The 14,886-nt window shown below is 44.5% G+C and overlaps 1 protein-coding gene across 6 annotated transcripts in view; it reads right to left on the minus strand.

Moving 5' to 3' along the window:
• Window positions 1-55: 55 nt before the first annotated feature.
• Window positions 56-14,886, minus strand: part of Pdpk1 (3-phosphoinositide dependent protein kinase 1) — an 87,782-nt gene continuing 72,951 nt past the window's right edge. For all 6 annotated transcript variants that reach the window (XM_005391417.2, XM_013517783.1, XM_005391419.2 and 3 more), the window contains 3 exons: window positions 7,259-7,316; window positions 6,124-6,276; window positions 56-5,776 (listed from right to left, as the gene is read on the minus strand). In XM_005391417.2, the coding sequence (XP_005391474.1) occupies window positions 5,660-5,776; window positions 6,124-6,276; window positions 7,259-7,316 (328 nt within the window). In that variant the 3' untranslated portion in view covers window positions 56-5,659. The remainder of the gene's footprint in view (window positions 5,777-6,123; window positions 6,277-7,258; window positions 7,317-14,886) is intronic.

Consider the following 14,886-nt stretch of genomic DNA (forward strand, 5'->3'; position numbering starts at 1 on the left):
CGGAGGGAGCCTCGGTTTCGCCCCCACCCAAGGAAGAGCCAGGCCCGCGAACACGTAACACACTACATGCTTTTATTACAAGATTACCGAGCATACGAGTGAAATTCATCATTCGGTAACTACATCTAAAGCACAGATATTTGAAAAAGAGAATAAACATATTCATTAAATTATGATTAAACCATGACCAAATAGAAAATTTATATAATAAAGCCAGAAAAAAAGTTGTAAAATATAGTTTACAATAATTATTCACATTCAAGGCTGTACATCAATACATACAACAGCGTGGCCCCGAACATGAATTCAATCCAAATAATTCATATATTAGAATTTAAATAACACAGACTGAACTAGAGGCCAACAATAGCCAGCAAATAACCTTATATAAGAATAAAAATACAAAAGTGTATATCCTAGTATCATTGCATTATCTGTTTTCATAAGTTTTTTTTATTTTTGCTTTGCCTGTACAGCTACAGACCAGGTAGAGAATATTACACTTGTTCTGACTGCCACCAACCTGAAGAACAGCAACACACTATTGATTCGTCCTATTTTATGTGGTTAAAGAACAGCTGCAGCAGTTCTAAATACTGTAATATTTAATTTGTCAACGTCCAAACTATGGTCAAAATAGGGGCTTTCACCTACACAATAACCTACCTGTAGTCATTCAGCCAGACAGATTAAAGTGGGCTACATGGGAGTAAAAGGTTTGCCTTTTTTTTTTTTTTGTATCCGGAATCAAACTCAGGACCTTGCACTTGCCTGGCAAGCACTTGTGCCACTGAGCTACATCCCCAGCCCTAGGTTTGCCTTTTGTAAGAAGTTCTCTGTACAGAGTTTGGTGTTTCTTCATATTGAAAAAATGACTTACAGGGAAAATTCAGGTATTCTCATGGCTCATTCATTTGCCCACCATGACCACTTTAGCAATGATAAAACTGTTCTTTGCTGGAAACAGCTTTCTCCCCAGACCAATTCTTCACAGGCAGACTGATTTACAACTATGCACTCTTAGGCCAGTAGCCAGCAGCCCTCAGAAGCTCTGGAAGTGGCTCCAGCCCTGATTCAAGGGCACTTGCCATATGTTCTGCCTAAGAACGAGCCAGGCTTACTTGAGTCACTATCAGTTCATGTTAAGTTTGCAATGAAACAAAATGGAAAATGATGTAAAGTGACATCTCAAACATAGTACCTTTACCATGCTCTCATGAGAGCTGCAGCCACTCAAGATTTAGGAATGATCACCCTGCGTCTGTGCACCAGCCAAGGGCCCAGAGAAAGGGCACCAGAAGAGGACAGGCAGCCCAATTCTACACAGTTCAGCCATAAGCTCTGGCAGACTCAAGTGGCACTGAGTATGGCATCCATAAAATCTCGCATATATATTTCCCCCTCAGAATCAATGGACCCCAAACAAGCTGGAGATACAGAATTAATCAAATTTGGGTGATCTGGACTTAAAAGACCACTAGCTAGCCTAAAGCATTGTGGTTAAGAAGGAGGGAGAAAGCCCTACATCCATGCCAGCTGTGTCACCCACACTGTGTAAAAAAAGGTCTGGTCACTCTGCTGTCCCAAACCACAAAGACCCTCTGATAGTGGAAGGGAATAAACATAAATACCCTTTTGTAAAACCCAATCATTTACATGGTTTCTTTTTCATTGAGAGCCTTTGCTCTGCTACCAATCCCAAATGGCCCAATGTACTTTCTAAATCTATAAACTTAATTACAAATCACCCACTAAGCATGTGGCAAGGTCAGTTCAACACTTATCTCTGCTGACTATGCAGAAGCATTCAGTACCATTGTGGACACAAAGTACAAGATTCTGAAAACATCACCAAGCACTTGGGAGCCCTAGCAGCAGGGATGGAAGAGAACTAACATGCATTCATGATAAGATTCTTGCAATGAATATAGGGAAACTGGCTCCTGCAAAAATCTGCCAAAAATGGATCTGCAGTAATGACACCACTGTGGCACTTAAAAAAAAAAAAAAAAAAAAAGGACCGGTCATATTCAAACATTCTTTGTAACACACAGCTTAGTAGAAACTGATTTGTTCAGCATCTGTAGGACACCAAGAAGTAGGTTCTATTACTCAAACTTGGAGCATCCATCAGACCAAGAGGGAAGAGTATCTGTGAAATGGACAATCTTTCACCCAAAAATGCCACTTTCAGGCATTTAAGGGGGAATAAGGATATTCATCCCAGCACTGTTTATATAGTGAAAAACCAGAAACCATCTAAATGTTTTACAACAGGAAATGGTCAGATAAATTGTGATAAAATTTACACGCATCAGAGTCTACAATCATTAAAAACATGCTTTTGAAGAACTGTTCATGACATGGGAAAATACTTAGGATGAACTAGCAAATTAAAAAGCTCAATGCAAAATGGTGTGTATGTTCCCAGTTTAGTTACAAAACCAAACAAATGCTGGGGTGGAGGGGTGTGATGGGATCTGGACCAAAATGCCCATAGTGTTCCCTGGGTAGTAAGCCTACAGCTGATTCCCCCCACCCCCCAGAAAACCAATGTTACATTTAAGAAGGTACAAAAATCCCTGGAAACCCCTTAACTGTCACTGTGAGGGTCTATGCCATGGGGCTGTCTGCACAATCCCTTTAGGCAAAGACCACAACTACCATAGGGTGACCCAGGAGAGCTGGAATAATGTGAAATTGTTGTCAGCTTTTGCCTGACCTGAGGCATCTTTCCCAAATCAAACTTTTTACAGGTTCAGGATGAGTAACCACTCTCTGGGATGAAGAGGCTCAGAACTCCATATGGGGTTGCCCACCGCCCTTGGTGGGGTCACAGAAAAGGGGTGGAAACAACCCATCTGAACTCAGCCTTGTGTCCTCAGGGAAACGCAGGGCACAGTGAGCTCTCTGAGCTGTTGATGACCACATCTCCTGCCCCTCTATGCCAGGAAAGACCACACGGAGTGTAGTCATGGCATTTATGTTTATCCTTGCCCTTTCTTAGTAAGACACATGACTCCCAGAGCTATTAAATAAGAGGACACTTCTTTCTCACCTTGGACATGTCCCCACTTTGGATAGATTTCCGTCTATGTATGTCTATGCACCTAGACTATCATCCATGTCTCTGTCCTAGAACCTAAGGCACCTGCATGCCAGGTGATGGCTCTAAGGATGGTTGGGAAAAACTGAACTTGATGTAAGTCTGGACAAGAAAACAATCCTGCATGAGCCTTAAACAAAAAGCAAGGAAGGGCTGGGAATATAGCTCAGAGGCACAGCGCCTGCCTGACAAGCGTGAGGTCCTGAGTTCGAGTCCCAGTACCAAAAAAAGCAAAGAGGGACTGTGAGTGAAAACAAAGTTGATCCAAGAAGGACTCAGCTAACAGCACAGGCAGGGACAGTTATCATCTCGGCCTTTGGCTCTGAGCCTTCATCTGTGGCTCTGGAGGTTAGGTTAGTGCTTGTTGGTGAAGCCCCAGAGGTAGTGGCACTCTCCAGAGGGAAGAGGCAACAGAAGACTCACCTCACTTGCTTGGGGTCAGCCTGGTGCTCTTATCAAGTGAAATCTCAGTCCCCTTGTTCCCTGGTAGCCAGGTGCCCTCGGGCACTGCTTTCCCTGCATCTGTGTGTGGAGGACAGTCAGGGAGCTGCCCCTGTACACATAGACATGGGGAATTTTGAGGAGGGCAAGACAGCAACAAGGGGAGTGAGCCTTTCCAAGAAAGAAATGGCCAGGTGAGGCTCACCTAACATGGGCAAATCTCTCCACAACCTAGGAAAGAAGGGGCCTGGCTGTAGGGCCATGAGCCAGACCTGGGTCCTGCTCCCTGGGTGTGTCAGGGACAAGTGGGGCCCTAACACATGCTAAACACTCTCACAAAAATGGCTGGCAAAGCCTAAGGAGCAGTCTCTGCTTCCACCAAGTGTCTGTGCCCCAGTACAACAGCAGGCCCACATCTGTATCTCTCGCCAGCTTAAAAAGAGCCATTTTTATCATTAAAACAGTTTGGGAAAGAAACTGGCCTGGAACACTGGGTGACAAACGGTCGCTGGAGACAGGAGGTGCACGGATCTTTTCTGTGTGAGCCTTTTGCTGGTGCCTTTGTGAAATTCTACAGAAATGACAGTTGTTCCTGCCTTGGGGACATAGGAGTCAGAGGCATATCTGTGCGTAGACTGCAAAGGGAGATATCTGCTCCTCTCCACGAGGGACTAAGGGCCATTCCAGGGACAACCTAGGCAGGAAGCGGCACAACTGGGTCCCTCTAGAGCACTCTTCCTGAGAATAATAAAGCGAAGCCAAGGACTGACACATCCTAGGTTGTATTACAGAGTGGAGCACTGCCAGTAAAGCATCAAAGGAAAGTGGCCCTAAAACTGGCAGAAGATGCCAGACTGGGCAGGCTCAGATTTAATGGGTTATTCTTGAGTCCCACGCAATAGTGAGCAACACTTTTTTCCAAGCAAAGTCCACCGTATGGGACCAGGTGACTAGTCAATGTGAGAAGGTATTTAGTTCAACACAGCAACAGAAACTGAGCTAACTGTGAGAAGGGTTCAGCCACAGCAAAAACAAGGGACATGTGAGGCTAGACAGGAGACTAAAGCACCCCAGGGCTGTGGACACCAAGATTCTCTCTCAGTACACACCTCACTGGGCAGGTAGCTACACATTTAAACCTTTTCAGAGACTCTCAGCAAGGACCAATGCCTTGCTCCTCCACATGGAGCTGTAAGTCCAGGCTGCTCTGGTTGGTTCCTCTGCAGTATCTCCTGACCTCATCCTTATACATGAGAGGCCTTTGTGTTCTTAGGAAAGACCCAGCTAGGTGTGAACTAGGCTCCTGTAACTGACAGTGTCCCTCCTGTCAGTTTGGCTTGGCATCTAGTCCCACTGATGGACACTGCTAGGAGGTGGGACCTGGGAGTTGAGCACTGTGAGGATGCTTTCCAACTGTGGCAGCCTGCTTCACATGCCACCTCTGCAGCCTACCCACTCCTCACCTCAGCAGCTTGCCTGCCAGACAGCAAGGACCATAGATATCCTGCCACTACAGCCAATCCAGGAGGCACATGGGGGGCATACAGTAGGGACAGAGGGAAGGAAGGCAGCACACACACAAAGCTAAGAAGTCTATGCCCAGAGTTGGTGGCTGACCCAGCAGAGGTGCACAGAGGCTCCTAGGGTGGGAGGGGGGGCAATGACAACAGGGGATGACACACCAGGTCCTTTGGCCAAAGCAGGGGCAGTAGATGGAGGCAGGTAGGGAGGGGTGGAGGCAGGCGCATGGTTCCAACAGATGTCAGGAGGAGTTGTTGACACCAAGTCTGGCCATTGGTCTGGTTGGGAGCTGGGCTGCTGTGCACTGGGCTGGGTCTCTCTGACCACAAGAGCACATGGGAGCCTCCGCAGAGCACAGAGAACAAGCAAAGTGACCCTGAATTCCTGTTTGTTATTGGTTTTGTTCTTTGTGTGATTGTGATTGGGTATTGTTTTTTCTTCTCTTCTTTTAAATAAAAAAGCTGCAAGGTTTCCGCCGTCTGTGTTCTCCTTGAGATGGCTGGCAGGTGGTCTGGAAGCGTCCTGGGTGGCGGCCGAGCCGCACTGGGGCAGGTGTCCAGGCAGCAAAGGGCAGCCCGGCCGCAGGCTGTGTCACTGCACAGCGGCGTCCGGGTGGCTCTGGTATCGCTGCCTCCAAACCTCCTGGATCTTTCTGCACCACTTGTGAGCATTCCCGCTTGGATCCATCAGGTAGTATGTCCTGTTAGGCTGTAAAAATAAGAGTATCTACAGTTCTCCTGGGAGTCCCAGCCACTGGCACCATGCCTACCCATCCTGCTGCTATCACTGCCAGCCCCAGAAGTCTGCAAGCACAGTGGTCTTTCTTCATTCCACACGTGCAGGAGCTAAACAGTGGACAAGGGACCCAGCCGAAACTAAAAAAACAAGCACAGGCTATCTTCCCAGCCCAACTCAGAGCCATTAACATGGGGCCTCTGGACAGTAGAAATTGCCCTGGTCACAGCTGCCCCTTAGCCAAAGCAAGACACGTTTTCAACAGATGCACCAACATCTCCCATGACACTGCCAACAAGAGTCCATAGAGATAGACTCACCGTGTGGACAAAGAAAGTTTTAAAATTCTTGGCTTCTGGTCGGAGTTCTTGTGACCATGGAATTTCACCTTTCAGGACCTTGTTGACAGGATCAACATAATATAAATGTGGCCCTTCTGTGAGCAACAACTGTCGTCTTCGTGCAAACAAACCCTGGTATTAAAAAAAAAACAAGACTCTTATTATTACAGCTCAGGAGTGCTGACCACAGTGGTCACCACTGCCTCAGAGGAACTGGCCTGCAAAGTGCACAGGTACATTGCCAGCCCCTTACCCACTCACCTGTGACACCCACACCTGCCTAGGCCCAACTTCTAGGTTCAGAGATACATAAGCATAGGGCCCTGCTGCTGACAGCCAGTCCACCGTCCCTGGGCACTCAGTTCCTCCAAGGCACAGAGCACTGTGCTCCACAAACCAGGCCACAGCCTGCTGGTGTGGACACACTTCATTCATGGAGGCTGCACATCCAGGAAGGGCGATGAGAAGCCCATGCTCAGCAGGAGCCCATGATAGCACAATGTCTGGTTATTTTCTAACACCATCTGTTTAATCCATAAACCATAATGTACAAGAACACTTAAGTGTCTTGTCTGTTTTTACAGTACTAGGAATCTAATCCAGGCATACTCTACCACTGAGCTATACTCTCAGCCTTTTATATTTTTTATTTTGAGACTGTCTTGCGAAATTCCCCAGGCTGGGGTCAAACATGTGATCCTCCTGCCTCAGTCTCCTGAGTAGCTGGGGTTACAGGTGTGTGCCACTGCACCTGGCCCTTCTAATGAAATATCTGACTATGCTGGGGTATCAGATATAGCTTCAACATGGCAGTAGCCTTGAAACAGTGAGCCTGGCCTCATGCAGCAACAGGAAGCCAGGTTCCAGAGCAAGAACACGAGGCTGGCTTTTCCACCTGTCTCCTGCTGCCCCCCAGTGGGGTTCCGACTGCTTTCCTGAGGACCTAGGTCTTCCTGGGCCACAAAACGTGGAAATAATCTCTGAAGAGTATGTCAGGACAAAAGTGCTACATCCAACACACTGTAGCAGGAGAAAGGCAGGAGAGCTGGCCAAGTTAGAGATGGGAGGAAGAAAGAGACTGATGAGGATGAACAGCAGCAAGGATCCAACTCACCTTTCGCTTATCCACTGGACCCATTTTTAGTATTAAATTATTTTCTACAAACTGGTGCCTATAAAAAAAAAAAAGAAAAGAAGAATGAGACATTCATAGAAATTCTCTACTTTCCTCCTTCCTCACAAATTCCTCAGGGCCTCTGTGGACTCAGCATGAATCAAACTCCCCTCAGGGTCAGGAGATAAGTCCAAATGCAGGGTATGGAACATTCCTTCAGTATCTGGATCAGAATCTGCATCCCCTTTGGTCATCTCTCAGACTGGGGCACTTACACAGCAGAGGAAAGGTGGTGAACAGAAGTGCCACAGTACCAAGAGGTAACACACATGTCACCGTCACCTCAAAAAAACTGTGATAAATGCATGAAGCCCTGGGTTCAGTGATGAGGCTTAGTACCCCCACATACACCATAAATGAAACAAAACTGTGCTGAGAGGTGATGAATCCCCTGGAAAGGCACATGCTGTTGGGAGTAAACTTCAGGGTAAGATTGTCTTCTTCAAGTTACTTTCCAAGCCAGGACCCCTGGTTCGGTGCCCAAAATCTAGAGCACTTTAAAGACATAAATTCCTGAAAGACTTAAGTTGGACTTAGCTCAAGAATATCTTTTTTGCTGGGTGCTGTGGCACATACCTCTAATCCCAGCTACTCACAGAAGGTTAAAGCAGGCAGATTACAATTTCAGGGTCTGGCTGGGCAACTTAGCATAACCCCGTCTCAAAATAAAAATATAAAAAGATGCCAGGCATGGTGGGGCATGCCTATAATCTCAGCACTCAGAAGGCTGAAGCAGGAAGACTGCTGCGAATTCAAGGCCAATCTCAACTGCACAGTAAGCCACTGTCTATACACACACACAGTCTGCCCCTCAAAATATATACACTTCAGGAAAAAAAAATATTTTTCAATGGCTGGTGTTATCCTCATATGGTGGACCCAAGAGTATGTCATTACTGCAGAAGATCCAGTACCCTGTTTGTTTGTTTGTTGAGACTGGATCTCTGTATGTAGCTCAGACATCACTTAAACTCATGATCCTCCTGCCTCAGCCTCTTGAGTGCTGGGATTATAGGCATACAACACTACACCTGGTATAACAAAACATTTTTATTCAAACACAACAAGAATCTGGAAGACAAAGTTTCAAATACATGCTTTAATTTAATACATAATAGCAGTATATATATATATACATACACATATATATGTATATACACAGTGTATATATATGTATGTGCATATGTATGTATATATATGTATGTATATACATACATATGTATATACGCAGTGTGTATACACACACACACACACACACACGTATATATCACTTCACCTCCTAAAAGCTTAAGAGTCTGTCCTAATGTCTACAGGTTATCTCATTTGGTTAAATTTAACAACTACTGGTTTATATTGTTAATGACACTGGGAATTCAACCCAGGGCTTCCTCACTAAGCTACATTCCTCAGTCTTCTCCTTGCCCTTAATTTTTCATTTTGAAACAGGGTCCTGTTAAAATACTGAACTGCTCCCGCTGGGTTTCACTTTTCAATTCTCCTACCTTAACCTCCTGAGTGCTGGGACCATAGGCATGCGTCACTATGCCCGGTCTTTTTTTGTTTGTTTGTTTGTTTTTGGTGCTATGGATTAAACCCAGGGCCTTCTATATGTCAAGCAAGTGCTCTATTACACTGAAATTCCTCATCTGAGGTTCTACTATAGAAATGCTGTACTTTTATTTGAAAAGAGCTTAGGACAACCATAAAAATATACCTGGACACCTCCACAAATGGCTCAGAGCACTTTTAAGAAGGGCTAAACTGATGGAACCAGGTTCTCTCACCAAGCTCCATTGGCCCCACAGACTAACCAAGCCTAACTTACCCTGACCTGACCAGTCCAACAGCTAAGACCAGTGGGGCTTGTCAGGGAGGCTGCTCCACCAAGGGCCTACCTTCAAGGCATAAACCAATGTAATGCATGTGGGCTTTAAAAACAACTGAGATTCTGAACAAGAACAGGGCTTTGACCTTTATGAGGGAAACTGTAATATGCCTACTTGCATAAGTATTTTATCAGCAGGGGGTGGTGGTGCACACCTGTAATCCCAGCACTAGGGAGGTTGAAGCAGGAGGATTGCTTGCGAGTTCAAGGCCAGTCTGGGCTATGAAATGAGTTTAAGGCCAACCTGAACTGCAGTGCTAGACCCTGTTTCTAAAAAAAAAAAAAAAAAAAGCATTTATCAACCAAGTAACACACACAGGACTTGAAACAGAAGAACTAGGTATTTCTAAAAAGGAGATGTAGTAAGGAGAACCTACTATAGTGTAGAAAGAACAAAGCACAGAGATGTGTGTAATGTCAGTGAGATTCACAGCCCACCTAACAAGCAGGCCCCATGGCATTTCAACATCAAGAATCACAGGTGAGTAACAGGAAGATTTATTAACTAAACTATTGGGGGAACAGTAAACATGAGAGACAAAGTATAGTAGCCATGCCTCTGGCACCCTGAGCAGGGAAGCCTGACAAATAGGTAAAGAGAAGGAGGCCTCACAGTGCCATTGCATCCTCTTGCAACACCAAAGAGGAAGTTTAAAATCTTAAAGGCCAGGCACGGTGGCACACACCTATAATCCTAGCATTCGGAGGCTGAGGCAGAAGGATCACTGCAAGTTCAAGACCAGCCTGGGCTACAAAGTGAGCTCAAGGCCAGCCTGAACTGCATAGCGAGACCCTGTCACAAAGACAAAAAACACACACAAAAAAAACCCACCTTAAACCACACAAGAGAAGCACAAGATAAAGATATGGGGAATTCCTCAAGCAATGTGATGGAGGCCATCTTCCAGAATGAAATCAAAAGGAGTCACTAAACACTGAGTAACAGTCAGGACATGAGAACAAGTCTAATCACAAAATAACAGGGTTTGCAGGCCAAGGGGCTAGGGAACATTTCTAGCAAATGCCCCTATGAAGCCAGGGCCTATACTCTATGGGGCCAACATCAAGCCCTCAGCACAAAAGTGAACAGAATACCCAACTGGAAATGTCCAACAGGAACTGAACAACACAAAAATACTCTGAATGGCCCCAAACAAGAAAAGAAACCATTCCCTGGGTGCCACAGTGTCCTCAGCATCATCAGCCATGAAAGAGGGCTTGCTGCAAAAGCAGTGTGGAAGGTATGCAGAGAAGGGCACCACCCTTCAGTGCAAAGGGAGAAAAGGAGGGGGACAGAACAATCACAGCAGTGCCCCTTGGAAAGAAAAGTAAAGCCCCTAGTTGGTTCAGAGACAATAAGAGGAACAGCAAGCTCTTTCCTTGCCCCTACAGTAGAGTCTCAGCCCTTGCAGTTTGCTCACTCTCATGCACACACACATGCACTTACAACTCCTGACTCTCTCAGCTCTTCCCAGGGGTGAGAACAATCACCTAGTTGCATCCTGGAAGGCAGAGGACACAGGGATGGACAGAGGCCAACTGAGTCTAACTACAGTCCACCCAATCAATCAACTAGTTTACAACAGGATACTGTATATTTACATACATGGAGAAGTTATTTGAAGTATTTCAAGGAATCACTTTGACTATTTACTTCAGAGTCAGTTCCGACTCATGAAGAATCCCACCCCCAACTTTACCTCACAGTCTTTCTCCCTGGCAAGTTGTAGCTGTCATCTAAATACTCAGCCAGCCACACAATCTTTGAAGAGACCCACATGGAAAACACAGTGAGAGGCCTATCTCAAAAAAAACAAAGCCAAAACCAAACCTGAATCAGAGACAGACCTTTTTAATTTTTTTTTTTTTTTTTTTGCAATGCCAAGGATTGAACCCAGGGCTTCATACGTGCTATATCCCCAGCCCTTTCTCTTCTGAGTCTCAAAGATGTCCAGAATGGCCTTAAATTTGTGATCCTCCTGTCTCTGCCTCACAAGTAGCTAGAACTCCAGGCAGGCACCACAATTCCTGGCAGAAACACACCTAACTGTTCAGGGTAAAGACAGTCTCACTTTCTCACACAGCATTTGGCTCCCTCAAATCAGGACATCTCACCAGCAACATCTCTCATCATGATCAAACAGGGATGTAGCGGCTGAGGGCCCATGACTTAGGCTCCTCACAAAGGATGACATACAAAATGTTACTTCTGTCAGATTCCAATGCAGGGTTTTCTTCTCCTATCCTACTGTATCCTACACAGATCGCAAGAGGACCATCTTCAAGGACACAAGACAGAAACCCTCAGCACAACTTGGCTGTCTCAGGGAGACCATAATAAGACTCTGTCTCCAGACATCTTTAAAACAAAACAAAAAACTATTTTCCAAGACAGAAATAATGAGAAGACTGGTGCCATTACACATTTTACAAATTTCATGTGCAGCCTGGAGGACAGGGTTGTACTCTTAGATCAGCTTGGGCCGCACCCTGCTGTTGATCTGTCATTTAGGCTAAAGTATACAAAAAACCCAGCTTTACTCACGTGAACCACTGGAAAAGGAGGCTTATTTTAACAACCTTTTTAGATAAATTTGGAAACTATTGCTTGATATTATACCAAAATTCAAAAAATGGTAAATGTTTTATAATTTTGTAATACTAGGGATTGAACTCAGAGCCTTCACATAGAGCTACATAACCAGCTTGTCATTACTTTTTATAAATTCTTTGTTTTGGGTGGATAGGGTCTCACTAAACTATTAAACTGCCTAGGCTGGGCTTGAACTTGTGATTCTCCTGCTTCAGCCTTCTACACTGCTGGGATGGCTTGTTCCCACCATCCCCAGCAACAGGCAACATTTTCTTTTTTTTAAAGTTTTTAAAAGCAGATGTATTGTGGTTTAATTTAGATCATTAAATTTACTCATTTCAAGAGTATAAGTCAATGACTTCTCATCAAATTTACAGCTGTACAACCATTCCTATAATCTAATGTTAGAACATTTCCATCAATCAGAAAAGAAACCTCATTCCCATTTGTAATCAGTGCTGTTCCCACATTCAGTCCCAGGCAACCATGAATCTACTTTCTGTCTCCATACGTTTGCCTTTTAATTTTTTCTATGTGTATGTATGGTATGCATTTTATTTAAGAACCAAAAATTGGGGGAGGCACCAAGATGGTGGAGTGGTAAGCAGCAGAGAAAGAGCCTCTCTGAGTGTCGCTGTCCAGGCACTGGAATATAGCAAAGTGAGGCAGACAAGAAGGAGGGAAGTGGGTCTCCTGAACCCAGGAAGGATCTGAAGCATGAATTGAAGCCCATGGAGAAAGTGAAGAGAGAAACATCAATGAATAAGGAGGTAGCAGTGGCACCCTCTGCCTGAGATGGGACTAACTGCTTGAGAGGAGTGATTCAAAACTTCAGACACGGGGCTGGGGATTTAGCTCAGCGGCAAAAGCGCCTGCCTGGCAAGCACAAGGTCGTGAGTTCAGTGCCCAGTACCGGAGAAAAACAAAACTTCAGACACACAGTGATGGCTGGCAACACTAGAAGCCTCCACAGAGAGATGCAGTAGTGGAGGGGAGCAATGGATGTTAAAGACTGCACAAGTTGGTGCTCAGGGCTCAGTGTTGAGAGCTCAGTCATCCCATGCAAGAGAGAGCAATTGGCTGGGAGAGATCTGGGAAAGATCTTGGAAAGGGCTTGGCTGGGCTCAGAACTCAGAGGAGCTGCTGGCTCCATCTAGCTCCTCCTAGCTGCACTCAGGCCCAAGGAAGGTGCACTGACAGCTGCAGGTTGAATGAGTCTGGTCTTGGCCAGGAGGTGCAGGCTCCCTGAGATTATCCATTGCTCTGCCAAAAAGCTACTACTAAAAAAAAACAAAAACAAAACAAAAAACAACAACAACAAAAAGCTACTGCTGGTTTGCTGTGATAAATCAACACAGATTGGGACTCTACCTCCACATGCTGCCTACCAGTGACAGCAGAGACAAACCTGAAGTAGATTTGTTGTTTCTTTCTCTCTCTTGTTTGTTTGTTGTTGTGGTGGTTTTTGTTTTAGATTTTTTTCTCCTTCATTGTTTGATCTTGTTTTTGTACAGGTGTCAATGTGGTTTCCAGCCTCTTAGTGGTTGTTGCTCTGCTCTGTTATTTTTATCTCTTCTTTCTCTCTTTCCCCTCCAGTCTTCTGCACCACTTCCCTAAAGTTAGTATGATCCCCCTTTGTCCTCCATTCTTACTTTTAATCTCTTCCTCTTCTACTTTTCTATTTTTTCCTAACCTCTTTTTAATTTTAACCCCTGAGGGGAAAATTGACATATTAAGGACTTACACACTGCATATAATTTTCTGGTCTGTTTAGATGTTGTTATATAACCATAAATCTGCTTCATACAGTTAAAGATGGCAAATTAATGCTTAGCTCAGTTTGTCATTTTTCTAGGCTGTGATTGATGTTACTCATTTCTTTTTTTTTTTTTGGTACCAGAAACTGAACTCAGGACATTGCGCTTGCTGGCAAGCTGAGTTACATTCCCAGCCCAGATGCTACTAATATTACTGATGATACCACTTTAGCCCAAAGTGACATAATTATTCCAGACAGGTATTCCAAGACTGAAATTGACTAAGGGTCACAGAAAATACTGTGGCACAGTGCCAAAGACTCACAGACTGGGCCAAATAGGCAGCAACTTCTCATCCCCAACAAATTGAAGACATAGGATCTTGCAACAGATTGAAAACCCAAAAACCAGCTACACCTGAAAGATACCTTGGAGAAGCAGTCATTTCCTAAGGGTTCAATAGACTAGCAATAAAGCAACCCATCACAGGCAATTTACAAACATCATTCCAGGAATTAAACTTAAAAATGAAGAAATGAGAAGACACTTAAACAAGATGCAACCTCAGACATCCAGTTCATCAAAGGCAAACCCAGGCGGCAATGAGGTAGGACAATCCAAAAGCCACCCACCTGCCCTCTCTGAAGTTGTTACAACAAAGCAACTGAATGAGGCTCTAGAAAAAAATCAAATCAGAAATAATTTCTCAGATAACTGCAGAGATAGCGTCCACAATGAAAACCATACTTAGTGACTTTAGAGCAGATATAGACAAAAAAAATAGAGGACCTTAAAATTATGGAAGTCATGAATGCTCAGCATAGGAAAGAAATGGAATCCATAAGGCAGATTCAAGCAGATACCCAGGAGAACAAATTCCACTGAAAGTGTGTGCAGCAAATTAAGCCAATGTGAGGACAGGCTCTCAGATATAGAACACAGGCTTATAGTTAAAGATCATGAAAAGAAAGATTTCTTAAAAATAGCAAGGGACCATGACAAATCAATCCAGCAGCTGCTAGATGAGGCAAAGAATAACTTAAGATTGATTGGAGCTATGAAAAAGCAGAAGATAGCACAAATGATATAAAATTGTTCGTAGATGTCGCAGCAGGAAACTTCCCTGGTAGAGAAAAAGAATTTGACATACAGATAAGTGCAGCATATAGAACTCCAATTAGCCACGATAAAAAAATCTACAGCCAGGCATATTATAGTCACAACTCCAGAAATTCAACACAAGAATAGAATCTTAAAAGCTGTTAGGGAAAAGAAACAAATCACCTTAAAGGAAAGCCTGTCAGAATCACAGCTGACTTGTCAAGGAGAGCTT

This window comes from Chinchilla lanigera, unplaced genomic scaffold (genome assembly GCF_000276665.1).
Source record: "Chinchilla lanigera isolate Chin_1 unplaced genomic scaffold, ChiLan1.0 scaffold00041, whole genome shotgun sequence".
Taxonomy (NCBI): domain Eukaryota; kingdom Metazoa; phylum Chordata; class Mammalia; order Rodentia; family Chinchillidae; genus Chinchilla; species Chinchilla lanigera.